This window comes from Ictidomys tridecemlineatus, chromosome 9 (assembly GCF_052094955.1).
Source record: "Ictidomys tridecemlineatus isolate mIctTri1 chromosome 9, mIctTri1.hap1, whole genome shotgun sequence".
Lineage (NCBI taxonomy): Eukaryota > Metazoa > Chordata > Mammalia > Rodentia > Sciuridae > Ictidomys > Ictidomys tridecemlineatus.
In genome coordinates, this window is record NC_135485.1 from 16,123,693 (window position 1) to 16,138,000 (window position 14,308).

Here is a 14,308-nt window from a genome sequence, read left to right on the forward strand (position 1 = left end):
CTGGAATGGAGAAAGGGTCTTCTATGGGTTTTTGATAAAGTGCACCTCACCTCTATCAATTATGTTTAGATTTTTATGGTAGGAATGTAAAACTGACACATTTCTTTTAAGGAAGTCTTATAAATCTAATCAAAGAAAGAACACTTATTTCGTTTGTTATAGTTACTATGATTATACAAAAGTCTCTTGACCTAAAGGCATAGAACACAAAGTTTAATTTCATGTAACTAACTATACATTTATTTTTTAAATGTATGGATTACAGTAATGAGGTAGGTGTAACGCAGGAACTACAGTTAATAAATAAATAAAACATGATGAAAGACCACGCGTCATGAGAAGAACTTGTGATCTGAAACATGATGGTGGGATCTGTGTCCCCAGGACAGCACGGAGAAGCTCCTCTTGGGCTAACCTGAGCCTCACCTGCTGGACACAGCTGAGCATCTAACAAATGGTGGTGAGGCCCAGGGGACCGACTCTGACCAGCACCAAGGCTGTGGAATGGAGGATGGTATTCCTGTCACCATAACCTGGACAGGGTGGAAGAGGTGGACAGAGGAAATGCCTGGAAGTGATCCACTCACCAATAAGGTGGACCTTCCTCATGATCCAGCTTCTACGATCTGGTTTGGTATTAACTTTACAAATTGATGAAATAGGAACACACATGAAATGAATGTTACCACGGAGCTCTTCCTATTTGCTAAACTAAAAAGAAAATGACATTAAGCTAAAAAGAAAATAAGTGATATTAAGGATGACAACTCAAACACAGAAATCCTTCTGCTGGATTTTACCATCTTTCCTTAAGAATCAAGATTTCCTCTACTTCATAATCGATACTTTAAAATTTGCAGAAATCTCATTAAAATTTTCAGAAATCTTATTAAAATCTATAGCATTCCATGACTAAAGTCAGAATGGGTCAAAACCATCAGATGCCAAACAATAATATACTAATTTACCCAAGTTTCTTTTTTTCTACTTACTCACTTTCAAACAATAGGAATTCTGACCTATCTGAATCATTTTCTTGTGTGTAGCTACTAGGTATTAGCCGCCTATCACCTTTCAATTTCCTCACTGCTATAGATTAACGGGGATTACGTTTGCCTTTAGAACGTTTAGCTGACTTTCTTTGTTAATTAAGTCCACTGTTAATTGTATTCAACTGCAGCTGTTAGATATTGAGCTACTCTGTGCCTGACACTGTGCAGAACCTAAAGACATACAATGAAAGAAGCTGTGGTCCTTGGTCATCTGTTTAGAATATGAATATTGGATGGCAACAAGTACAAAACAATATGAGCCAATACTTATTGATTATTCTGTGCCAAGTACCATTATGAATGTCTGCACATTTACCTCATTAATCTTTTCAGTAACTCCTTAAGTACCATTACATAATCCCCCATGAAACAGATAAAGAACTGACATTCAGAAAGGTTAAGATACTTTTCCCAAGTTTGCACAGCTGTTAACTGGGGGGGAAGAGAACAGCAACCCAGGCTGCCTGGCTGGAGAGACCACACTCTTAGTTGCCATATCATAGGCTTCACTATCAATCATTATGCTGCCTTAGAACTACTCTGGAGAATGAACAAAGCCTCAGGGGATTCACAGGCAATGATTAGCTCTGCCTAGGGAAGAGAAGGAAGGCGCCATTTGTACAGAGTCCTAGGGTGAAAACAGCATGAAGACCCAGAATGACTGCTCTGAAAACTCACAGAACAGGACATGGCCAGGACGAGAGCGCTCTTGGACGTGTAAAGAAAAACTGAATTCTCAATTCTGGTCAAGTAAATTAGGAAGAATCAGCACCTGCTGGCTAGATTATAGCTGAGCTCAAACACTTGCTAACGGCTAAAAAGCCCTTGGCAGTTTACTGGAAAGACATGAGTTTATTAGGCTCATATGTGAATTATGGAATCAACAGTGAAGGGGATCATTTTGATAAGAAAAATGTCAGAATAGATTTGACTGATGCTATTGGCAAGAGTCAAGGACCAGGCAACTCCACCTCCAATGGCAGACCACAAGGCGGGGCACTGGGTTCACAGTGACCCAAGCACAGCTCTGCCCCCGAACAGCCCACCGTGACCCATGAGTGGCACATGATGACGGAGACAGGCAGCATTACTGAAAAGTGAAGGGAAACAGAGGACCCGCAGGCGAGGCAGGAGAAGACTGATTGATCAGAGGGTGTCAGACTTCACGGACGGGACATTTCTGAAGGGTCTTTAAACATAATCATGGAGCTAGGAAGGGAGGGGAGAAGCAGGGGACTCCAGGAGGAAAATCAGGGGGTGCCTGCACCCAACGTGGATAGGCGGTTGGGAAAGGAAACAGAAGTCTGCCATCACTGGGCACAGGGAAGAGCAGGCAGGAGGAGATATGAGCAAGAGCACTAATGTGGAGGGAGAAAGTCACCCAGCAGACACCTCCGAGACGGATGTTATGAAGGGTTGACTGAGGCTGACTTCCCTTCCAGCCAGATCTGGAGACAATGCTCACCAATGTCAACAACCTGAGATGGCACAGGCACTGTCAGAACAGGCTCCATGGAGGGGGACACTGTTAGGTGCCCTCTGCTCTGCAGGTACCAACTGCAGGATGTGGGAAGGACGGTCTACATGGTGGTCCTCACAGAGGGCCACAGGGCCAAGAGGCATTCAGGGGATGGGAGCAGCCACTGTTTGCTAAATGGTAGGAAGGTATTTCAGTTATTTTATTTACCAAATGGCAGGGTTACATTGGCACATGCTGGCTGATCAATAGTGCCCCCAGGTAGACAAACCTACACGAGTCATGGATTTGTATGGAATGGCCTATCGTACCAAAACCAAACAGGAATCTTCAACAGTTAGGGAATTTACGATAGTTTGGGCAATACAGGTGGAACTTGACTTAGGATGGGTCAACGTATACTTTTTCCACAAACAGAAACACATTCAGCAGGAACCACACTTTGATTTTTGAGCTTTTTCCAGGTTAGTGGCATGTGTTAGTGATCTATTTTCTCACAACACAGGGCAGTAGCAAACCACAGCTCCCAGGCAGCCGTGAGCTCACAAGGCTAAACGACCGAGACTCGAGCATTCTGTGTTGCTAAACTATGGTGTCTGGGAGGTCAGGTGCCATCAATATATGTTCAACTTGGGATATTTTTAACCTTACAATGAGTTTGAATCTATAGAGGATGGGAGTCCAAACCTGGCTAGGAGGGAGCCTTCAGGAAAGCACAGAAAGTCAAAACATGCAGGAGGCAAATCACTTGAGACATCTACTGCCAACTCAAACATCCTCTTAAAAAATATGTAAAAGAATAAAAATATCTTCTTTATGGGTTTAACTTCATATGATCCATTTAAGGGTAATGTAATCAATTGCTGGTTGTTCAAATTGTCTAGTTAGTATATTCAAGGGATTAAAAAAAGTATGCACAGGAAGAATAAAAACTGCTCTAGCATTAAAGTTTAAAATGTGAAGAAAGTCCTCTGTCAAAGTGCTAAAGCTTAAGTACATTTGGTGCTGCTGATGTTAAAACAGTTAACTAATTTTATTTCATGGAAGATATGTTCCTTTTCCATTCAGTGTAATGATGTCCATCTATGAAGCATGAATAATAATGTAGTGTATTCTTGCTCTGGTCACAGGATGATCTTTAAAAAGACAGAACATGAAACTGGAAAATCTGAGAGTATTCATTTAGAGCTTTCTGCTTTAGAGGGCAGAAACCCTCCTTACACAGAGGTATAGGCCGTGACGCCGACGAAACGTACAGTTGCATCATTTTTAAGCCCTTTCTACCAGCCGTGATCATCTACGACAGAAAGTTCATCATTTTTAAGGCTCCTCAAAAACACATGCCCTTGTGTGTCTTGCTATTCCTACGCCTTCTGTGGTTTATTTTTACCAATAAATGATGCAACACAGAAAATTGAGCAGGTCTACAGTGTAAGGCTGGGTACATCAAGTATTCTCAGAGCCAAAAGTAGCAGAAGAATCTTGCCCATTTTCCTGAGTATATGGTACCAAATAAATATTATATTATCAGACTTGTTGAGGTTATCTTGGTGAGTTGTGATATTTGTAAATTTGGCAAATGAGCTCTCTTTATGGAAGTCACCAGGGTAGAGTTTGACAGAATACACTGATTATGCATTCATCCATTCACACATAATAGGCACCTACAGTATACCAGAATATATTTGATTGATTTTTGTAAAGCCATTAAAATGACTAGAACTGGGGGCAGTGGTGCACACCTGTAACCCCAGCAGCTCGGGAGGCTGAGGCAGAAGGATTGTGAGCTCAAAGCCAGCCTCAGCAAAAAAGTGAGGTGCTAAGCAACTCTATAGTTAGACCCTGCTCTAACTATAATACAAAATACAGCTGGGGATGGGGCTCAGTGGTCTAGTGCCCCCAAGTTCAATCTCTGGTACCCAAAACAAAATGTCTAGAATACTGTTTATAATGCCAGTCAGGAACAAATCAGAAAAGAAGTTCTGAGTAATTAAAAATCACAGAGAATATAATAGCACATGACCACACAAAGCTAAATGAAAATGTTGCTCCATTAGGGAACTGAACTTCTGCCTCCAGCTACTTAATTCAATGTGGCTTAGTGAAACACATCTATATGCCCAAATTTAAAAAAAAAAAATCAATAAAAATGAGATATTGAGATATATGTGTGTGTATATATATATCTATATATACATTCACTTCTTTGCCAAAAATCTTGTTATTCACCTTGCCTGATTAAATGCCTGGCCTCAAGGCTGACTTCTCTTTGGTAAGGACCCATATATTTGTAGGGGTCCATAAAAATGTTTTAGTGTCGGGCTGGGGATATTGGCTCAAGCGGTAGCGCACTCGCCTGGCATGCGTGCGGCCTGGGTTCGATCCTCAGCACCACATACCAACAAAGATGTTGTGTCCACCGAGAACTAAAAAATAATATTAAAAATTCTCTCTCTCTCTCTCCTCTCTCACTCACTCTAAAAAAAAAAAAGATGTTTTAGTGTCTTAATATGAGGAACCAAAAAAAAAACTTTTAGGTAAAAGAAATTGTTTTAATATATTTGTTTTTATCGTATTGCAGTCATAAAATGTAACTTTTGTTATTTTTGTGTAGAGAATGGAGAGTCCAAGACAAAAATGCTTAAGGTCCAGGAAAGTCATTATGAGGCTCTTCATGGTATAAATTTCCTTTTAAAAACCCCCACAATATCCCCATACTTCTCCCCCACCTCCTCCCTCACCCCCTCCAAAAACCACTTTTATCAAAAATACAGAGAACAATAAATGTTGGCAAGGATGTGGGGGAAAAGGCACACTCATTCATTGCTGGTGGAACTGCAAATTGATGCAACCAATCTGGAAAACAGTATGGAGATTCCTTAGAAAACTTGGAATGGAACCACCATTTGACCCAACTGTCCCACTCTTCAGTCTATACCCAAAGGACCTAAAATAAGCATACTATAGTAACACAGCCACATCAATGTTTATAGCAGCTCAATTCACAATAGCTAAACTGTGGAACCAACCTAGATGCCCTTCAGTAGGTGAATGGATAAAGAAACTGTGGTATATGTACACAATGGAATATTATTCAGCTTTAAAAGAGAATAAAATCATGGTGTTGGAGAATATCATGCTAAGCGAAGTTAGCCAATCCAAAAAAACCAAAGGCCAAATGTTCTGATAAGTGGATGCTGATCCATAATGAGGGACATAGCCAAAAGCACTTTTAATAAGGTTATTTTGCAAAGCAAAAGACTTTGTTCTAAACTAATGTGAATATCGATTAGAGAATATAACCTACCTTTAGTGCCAGACTTGAAAACGTATTTGAAACGTTGCACTTGAAGCTCAGCTGCTTGTCTAGGTTCCCATCTGGATCCCGCCTCCCATAATCAGAAAGTCCTGTGCGGTCGGAAGCTGCCACCTTCTGGAACACGGTGCAGGTCATCCCGGTGAAGCCAGCGGCCTTGATGACGTAAGCCTCCAGAGCAATATTGGGTGAATACTTCAAAAACCAACCAAAACAGGAGTTATGAAAGAGTTATAATCTGGAGGAAAAGCAATTTCCAAGACTTTTCAAACACAAAACACTGTACGTATAAGCCAAACTAAAAAGCACAAGTCCTCATTAAACAAATAATATGTGGAAAACTGGACAAAATTTAAAAGGCGATGGAACAAAACAACAACAAAAAAGTCCTAAAATGGAAAGATGATCAATGACAAGGAAAACAAGCTATACCTTACAGGAAATCAGCTATAAATGAGAAGTCAATTAAAAAATCATAGTTTGCAGGCTGGGGGTTCAGTAGAAGAGGACTTGCCTAGTGTGCACAGGTCCTGAGTTCAATCCCCAGCACTGCAGAAAGGTAAACTAATCTAAAAAGAATAGAATTAATTTGAAAAGTATTTTGCAGGAAAAAAAAAGCTACACAGTCAAAATGGAAGATCCTATTAAAAAAAAAAAATCAACTAGAGAAATCAGTAAACCATTAATGACCATTTCATGGGAGGAAATGGAAGGCAACTAGTAGGGTTTGAAATCAGCACCTGAAAGTTCAAGATCTCAGGTCATATTCACCTTTTCCCTTTCCAGGGAGAGCAAGTTAACTCTTTGCATTAGGTTTACAGAGATTCACTCCAAAGCTGTTTATTCAGAAAAGAAAGGGAAGTGTTAGTTCCAAGAGTAGGAAAGAAACAGATTTAAGAGTGATCAGATTAAGATAGCACCTGCCCCAGAGTTTTCAAGGGACTCAAAAGTAAGCTAAACCTGGGGGCTCTGCCAAAATGTAGGACCTGCTGATACCACAGCTGCCAAAAACCAAGTATCACACATTCATCAGAAGCACACCAGAATGGGCTCGAGAAGTACCAGGCTGATGAGCCGCACGTTCAAATCCAGCAATGTGACAGGACCTACTGCCAATGCCAAGGGCAATGTGGTGTCTCTCCATTTCCTAGAGAGTGTTAGGTGAACCTCTATCGTAGGAACAAAGCAGCACCTCATGTCCTATATGAGGACAGTGTTTTTTTTTTTTTTTTTTTTTACATGAGACTCTGGTATGAGATGCTTAAAATCTATTAGGAAGATACAAATTCTAAAATGTGAGGAGGAGGAAGGAATTTGGCAAGTGCGGCACACATGGTACTGACTCCAAAGGACGGTATTTTCTACATATGACAGAAAATGATTACTGGTTCTCAAATTTTTCAAGAGTAAACAAAGTTTGTATTAGCTTTTGTCTCACAGAAAAGCTTAATAATTAAAGTCTGTTAGTTAACAAATCGTGTGTGTTCCAGTTTTTTATTGATCAAAGCTCCACATAAAAAACTGAGTTTTTGATGAGTAGCACTAACCATGATCAGCACATGAAACCTCAGTTAAAAGAAAGAAACCTTCCTTTCAAGACCCCCAGCACCATATCCTTTCTTAATACAGCAGCCCCCCCACTCATAGTTCCATTTTTCCCCCATTTCAGTTATCTTCAATCAACTGCAGTCAGAAAGAAAATATTAAATGGAAATTTCCAGTAATAAATAATTCATAGATTTTAAATAACTTTTAGCAGAATATATTATTATAACTGTTATTTTATTATTATTTACTATTAACCTGATACCATGCCTGGTTTACAAATTAAACCTTATCCTAAGTATGGACGTATAAGAAAACACACAGCGTACACAGGATTTGGTACTATCTGTGGTTTCAAACACTCACTTCGATTTTAGAACACTTCCCTAGGAAGTAGAAGGAACTGCTACTATGTAAGATGTGTCACTCCTACACTCATTTTACACGTTGAAATGGCAGGTGAAAATACACACTATCACCTTTACTACACCCAGGAGTTCTCAGAACTGGTGAGGTTCGGAAGAAGGAAGTAGGTTCTCTCCACTGAATGATAAGAAGGCCCAAGGATGGTATTCAAACTGGGTTTGATGGGCTGGGGAAAATGTAAGGTGACAAGCTGGTTTCAAGTAAAGTCATGGATCTGTGAGGGAGAGGATGGGCCTCTATTTTATTTACTATTCAGGAGAGTAACCCTCATCATAAAGGAGCAAAAATTACAATAAAACACAGTACAATAAAAAATGGTCTCAGAAATCAATGAAAAAGTGATAATCTTAAAATTGCATAAAATCTCTGCTGTAAGGGTAGAATATTCAACACTACACGAACCCATTCAGAGAGTTAAAAAAATGAAAACCGTGGGCCATCAGAATAAGACTGCTAAAGAAACAACATACCACACTTCTCACAGTTTTAGAACAAAAAGTAAGCAATACAGAGGAAGTTGAAACAGTTCAAGTTAGCAAAGATAAAATTCAGTACTATTTAACTGGGTGATTATCATGCCAATTGCTTCACAAGTGTTGGAGGGTATCCAGTGCTCTTCTGAGACCAGTGTCTGGGCAAGCAATCAGGCATTCTCTCAAAACATTCCTGAGGGCCCAGAACAGAGTACTAGCTCCCTAGCTCCGATGGACCGTGGGTAAGAGCCAATAGAACACTACAACAGCGCTCTTACTTTCCTTGTAGAAACAGGTTTCAGTGGATTCCATGGTGCTAAACATTCAAATGAGAGATTTTCAGAGTTCTCTCCAGTTACCAATGAAATTGATTACTCAAAAGCAAAATCAGCTTTTAAAATATTTTAGAAAAGAAAATTCTATTAACAGAAACTGCGCACCCAGTAAGAGACCTGTGTTTTTTGGGTTAGAGTCACTACAGTGAATTTTTTGTCTAAAATACTGTCACACTCACTGTTGAATAAACATGAGCCCCACTGGCGAGCCGGTAGGTAGCGATGCGCTGTAGACACTGAACAATCCGACTGCAGGCTCTCGCTTCCCTCTGCGCCAGCCACAGGACCCGCTCATCAGCCAACATGATGTTGCTTGCAATGTCAACCATCACGTCCCCTAGCTAGTGAACATGGAGGAAAAAGAAAGAAAGATCTTTGGAGCCGAGGCAAGCTGTCCAACAGCATCAAAATCCTACAGAGACAACAAGAACTTCCATCTAAATTTTTTACATGAAAACCCAACAGGCACTTTTCTTGTTTCTCATTAAAACAGCTTTGGATATGAACAGCAATTCAACTATGGTCATTTAAAAATATTTAACTCAAAACAGGTACTTAAGTAGTCACTACCTCACTGGTGAAGAGACCACTGCCTGGCATCTTGAAAAGAGGAAAAGAAGGACAAGTGACAGATTAACAAGATGATGATGTCACAGGACCCCAGGACAAAAACAGCTCTAGTCTTCACCTCAAAACCATTATAAACGTTTCTTTGTGTATACGCATTAGCTCAAATAAAACTCGATGATTAGTTAAAAAAAAAAAAAAAATCTGTACTTCCCCCCTCTTGTTTAATCTCATCATGTTCAAAATTCCAGGCACGTCCATGCACCAAAGTTTCCCGTTCCTGTGGTGCAATCTGTACTCTGGTGTGTGGTTTCCTCCCCATGAATGAAATCATTCTTCCCTTCCTTGGGACTCAGTGAATGCTTCAAGACCCAGAACCTTGAAATGAATGGACCCTAAGAGGAACTACTCTACGGTTTGCTTTATGTGTTTCCTATGACTGATTTTTTTTTTCTTTAGCTCACTTCAGGCCTCACAGATGTAAACATCTAATCAAGCCATGCTAGTATTGCTACTGTCACCTGTGTATCCCTGCACAACCCGCCTCCCCATGAGAAATGCACTGAATGATCCAGCTAACAGGACACACTGTTGAAGAGGGAGGTTTGTACAGAGCAAATTCTTCACAAGGAGTCTGTTGCAGAGAGGATAATAAAAACATCTACAGGCTGGCTGGCTGGCCCTCTCCCCCAGAAGTAGGCATCAAAGGTGGAGGCCCCAGTGCAAGCCAAGAAGCTGCCACTGCTTCAGCAATTGTCTCCTGGTCCTCCCAAGAAGATCCCACCTAAGGTTTCACTCCTCTTCTGCTTCCAGCACTCTTCCCAGTGCATAGAATTATGAGGGCAGAGGCGGTTTTGGAACAAGTTCAGTCCAAACCCCAGGATTCACTTTACAAGGAAGACAGGCAGATCTAAAACCTGGAACCATGGAGTGAGGTGGACAGAGGTGAGACCAGCACCTTAATGGTGACACTGCCACCCACCCACATCTTCCCGCTCAGTAAACGCATAGCAATGGTCCTATCTTCTGAACAAGGTGCAGACCACACTCCAATGATAAATGCAGGCCTCCGGAGACCATGTCTGGCACCCAACAAGCACTCCAAAAATGTTGGCTCTGCTTGTTATTTTACTAAAGCATTTTTAATGCTAAAATCGACTTCTTTTTTAAGATGACAGGCTCCAGAAGTGACAAGGTGTGTATTTCACAAGTCTGTGTTCACATATAACCAGAACTAACAAAACCGGCTTTTTGCCCTCTTAAAGCCCCAGCCCCCAACCTCAATCTGATCTGAAAAAATCCTGACTCCGTACTGTCCTGATCACAGTGGACCATGATTATTTCCATGTTTTGTTTCCAATGTAAACATCTAGGAAAAGGGACATCATACTACTTACTTACACTTATACCATTATTCACTAGTAGAATTGGTATGGAGCCCAAGAGTTATCTATGTTTATTAATCAATGCTTATCAACGTTCATTATTCTGTTCATGTACAATGTGTATTAAGTAAACATTTGTTAAGGGTCAAAGTGAGCCCTGCACAGTAGACATACAGCAGTGAAGGAAACACACATGATCGGTTCAAGCTTAGAGCCCAGTGAAGAAAATTCAAAACAAGCCAGTAATCCCATTCTTTAAATATGGTCTAGACTGTGATCATGGCAATGACGAAGAATAACAAAACAATCCATCTCCCTTATTTTAATAGAGTCACATGTTCTCACACGGTACTTCTCCCAAATCTAAGATATCAACACAATCAACTGGCAGAGAGGAAAAAGCCCACCAGGCAAGGTGGCACTCGCCCACAAATCCCAGGACACAGGTCAAGGCAGGAGATCATTTGAGCAAAGAAGCTGTAGACTAGCCCGGGCAACAGAGCAAGACTCTGTCTTGAGAGGAAAGAAAGAAAGAAGAGAGAGAGAGAGAGAGAGAGAGAGAGAGAGAGAGAGAGAGAGAGAGAGAGAGAGAAAGAAGAGGCTAACAACCACATTTTACAGAATTCCATTCATTCCACTTTCTATGATTCACAGGAATGGTATCCCAGGACATTTTCCTTCTGATGACAGGGCTGGTGAATACCACTCCACAGGAAGTTACAAAGACAGGTTCTGACCCCTGATATGTCCATTACTGAATGTACCAGTCAGGTGTCTATACAGAGATTAACTAAGAAGTCCTAATTTTAAATGGGAATTAAGAACAGCTGGAATGACTTAAGTTTTTGTCCATTATTATGATTTATTGTTACCTCGAGTTTCTATGTGGAAATCAAAAAACTAAGAGAGATGAAATAGTCAAATATGCTTTATGACTATCAGAAATGAAATTCCTGTTGGCTACAAAAACTTAAGAGATAAAGCACATAAAAATACTGATTCTATTCTGAGGCACTACTAACTATATGAAATACCTGCACAGCACAAGTACAATTAAAATTTGTTTACCATTTTTTTTTGCAGATTAAAATATATGGTCTGTATAATGATTTAACATAAAACCTGGCAGACATGTCATCTTTCCAGAAAAATTATGATAACATGACCAAAGAATTCTGCTCTGCTCCACTAGATAAGACCCATGTAGCAATGTAACTGATGTAATTGAGCACCTCTAGGAAGGTAAGAGGATGACCCTAGCCAAGAACAAGCCATTTTTCTCATTTTTATACCAAATGGCTAAGAACCAAAGAAAGGAATTTGTTGCCAAAATATTTGTAGAGCAGATAATCACAGAATGCTACATGTTTCTGTAGCCTGGTTAGGGAAGTGGCTCTGAATCCGACACAGTGGCCAAAAGGGACACAAGAGGAAACAATGCATTGGATTGAAAAAGTATTCCTGAAATCGGACACACAGAGACAATTTTAATGTGCAACCGGTATTCCATACAAAGCATCGTATTTGTCCCTGGACTCATTTCCTGTAGGTCACTCCAAAGGGTCGGAAGGAATCAGGCACCTGTTCCTGCACCTGTCACACTAAACTGTAAGGACCAATGAAAACACATGGGAACTCACTTTATCAAAGATGAAATGTGAAGAAATAAAAATGCCACATGAATAACAATGAAAGTGTCCAGAGCCACGGTTGTAAGAGATAGATCATTCTATGTTCTAAAGTCAAAATCATCTGCAAATTCAATAAATGTCTGATACGTTACATTAATAAACAGACAAGATAATATACAAACTCCATCTTTAATTATAATGTAGTAGGCATACGGTGTTTAACACTGAAGACAGAATACTCCTGTGGCCTGGAGTTCAGTGTTCCTGGATTAAGGCTGTCACTTACAAAGTTAGATATTCCAGAGCAAATCAGTTGGCCTCGCTGAGACCCAGTTTGCTCAGGTGTAAAATAAGGAGACCAGGTTCCCTGTAAGAAATGCTCAGCACATCTCATTCCATGCTAAATTAAAACAAAGGAAACCCAGAAGACAAATGTCTTCTCACACAACCTAGTGGAAATAGAAATAAAGAAAAGCAGGCAGTTTCTAAGAAAGGCCAAGTGACTTAGGCCCTTCCCATATTTATATTTTCAAGTGCAGAGTGGTGAGGGACACTGTCAATTCTAAGAACCAGAGAAACAAGAATGACAAACAGATATGTAGCTGGGCATCTGTTTCAGGGAAGCTAATACGGAGGATGGAGACGAGAGGTTGGAGTGACCTGTCATCCAAACTTGATTAAGATGTCACAGCATTTTCACCATCATGGCTGCTTTTTTTTTTTTAATTTTTATTTATTTTTTTTTAGTCATACATGACAGTAGAATGCATTTTGACATATAATACATACATGGAATGTACATACATCAATCATATTGTCTATTCTATTCTGCTGCCCTTCCTATCCTCCCTGCTCCTCCCCTCCTCTCCCATCCACGGCTGCTATTAACAGAGAGGTCTTCATGATTGTCAAACAAGCAAACAGTACACTTAAGAGAGATGTCAGAACATTCCCATTAACACCTCTTAATCCATACTGATCTGGAGGGACCCTGTATTTTCATAAAAATAAATAAATAAAAATAGAGGGGTACATTTTTAGATAAGAACTGATGAACCAATTATTTATTTGCTGATGACCTAACTGTTCATCTAGAAAATAACAGATCACCAACTGCAAAATGGCATGAATGAATTCTACAAGGTAACTAGGCAGGAGATCCACATCTTTAAGAAATCATAATCAAGGAAAACAGAACATGGACTACATATCGGCAGATACTAGGGACGTGGGCTAATCCTGGTGACAGAAGAGTGATTTTTAAAGCTCCTTTTATTTTAGAAAATTATGAATGAAATATGATGTATGGAATTTGTTTTTAAATGCTCCAGCACTAAGGGAAAAAAAATGAAGCAAAGGAGCTAAGGAAAGAAGGAAAAAGGAAGGGCGGGCAGAGGGAAAGAAGGTAAGGGGGAAAGACGGGTGAATTGAGATGGTGAAAGCTGAAAACTGATAAATTTTTCCAAAGAAAAAGTTCTCAAAAACTTAAACCCAAAGGAAAAACATTTTTAAAAGCAATATCAGGATAGAAAATTAAGACAGTACAAAGGTTTTCAAAGCCTAGGCCAAGGACACACTTCCCAGCATTACCTGAGCTGACCTTCTGCAAGTCACCTTCTCAGAACCAGCCCCAGAGTTACTGTGTCAGCACCTAGGAACTGCGGGCAGGGGTCTGCTCACAGCAGCAGTCTCTGTTTAACAAACCCTGCCAGTGATTCTGACCCAAGCTCAATCACAGAGCCAGACCCAGGTCTTTGAAAAGATTAATCATACAGAAAAGTCTGGCAAGTAAGATCAAGAAAAAATTAAAAAATATTAAAAATAAAGAATCATAATAAATGTCAAAAAGGAAATGAATATTTAAAAATGAATAAATAAAAGAACTATACATTTTAAAATCTGTTCATAAAAATGAACTAAATGAACTTAAGTAAACTAGCCTAAGATATGTGTCTCACTTGCATATTTAAAACTAGAGCTCAATAAAGCAATATAAACCAAATCTACACTTTATCATCTTCTGAAATGGATATCTACTGGTTTCATAAGAAAAATACTTCTAATGAATATGGAATAGAGACTTATGTTGTCTGACAATCTT

At 39.8% G+C, this 14,308-nt stretch overlaps 1 protein-coding gene across 3 annotated transcripts in view; it reads right to left on the bottom strand.

The window, feature by feature from the left end:
- The window catches only part of Adgra3 (adhesion G protein-coupled receptor A3), a 107,364-nt gene that overhangs the window by 26,219 nt on the left and 66,837 nt on the right, over positions 1-14,308 (bottom strand). For all 3 annotated transcript variants that reach the window (XM_078021136.1, XM_078021135.1, XM_005318923.3), the window contains exons 11-12: positions 8,804-8,965; positions 5,837-6,040 (exon numbers count right to left, since the gene is read on the bottom strand). In XM_078021136.1, the coding sequence (XP_077877262.1) occupies positions 5,837-6,040; positions 8,804-8,965 (366 nt within the window). The remainder of the gene's footprint in view (positions 1-5,836; positions 6,041-8,803; positions 8,966-14,308) is intronic.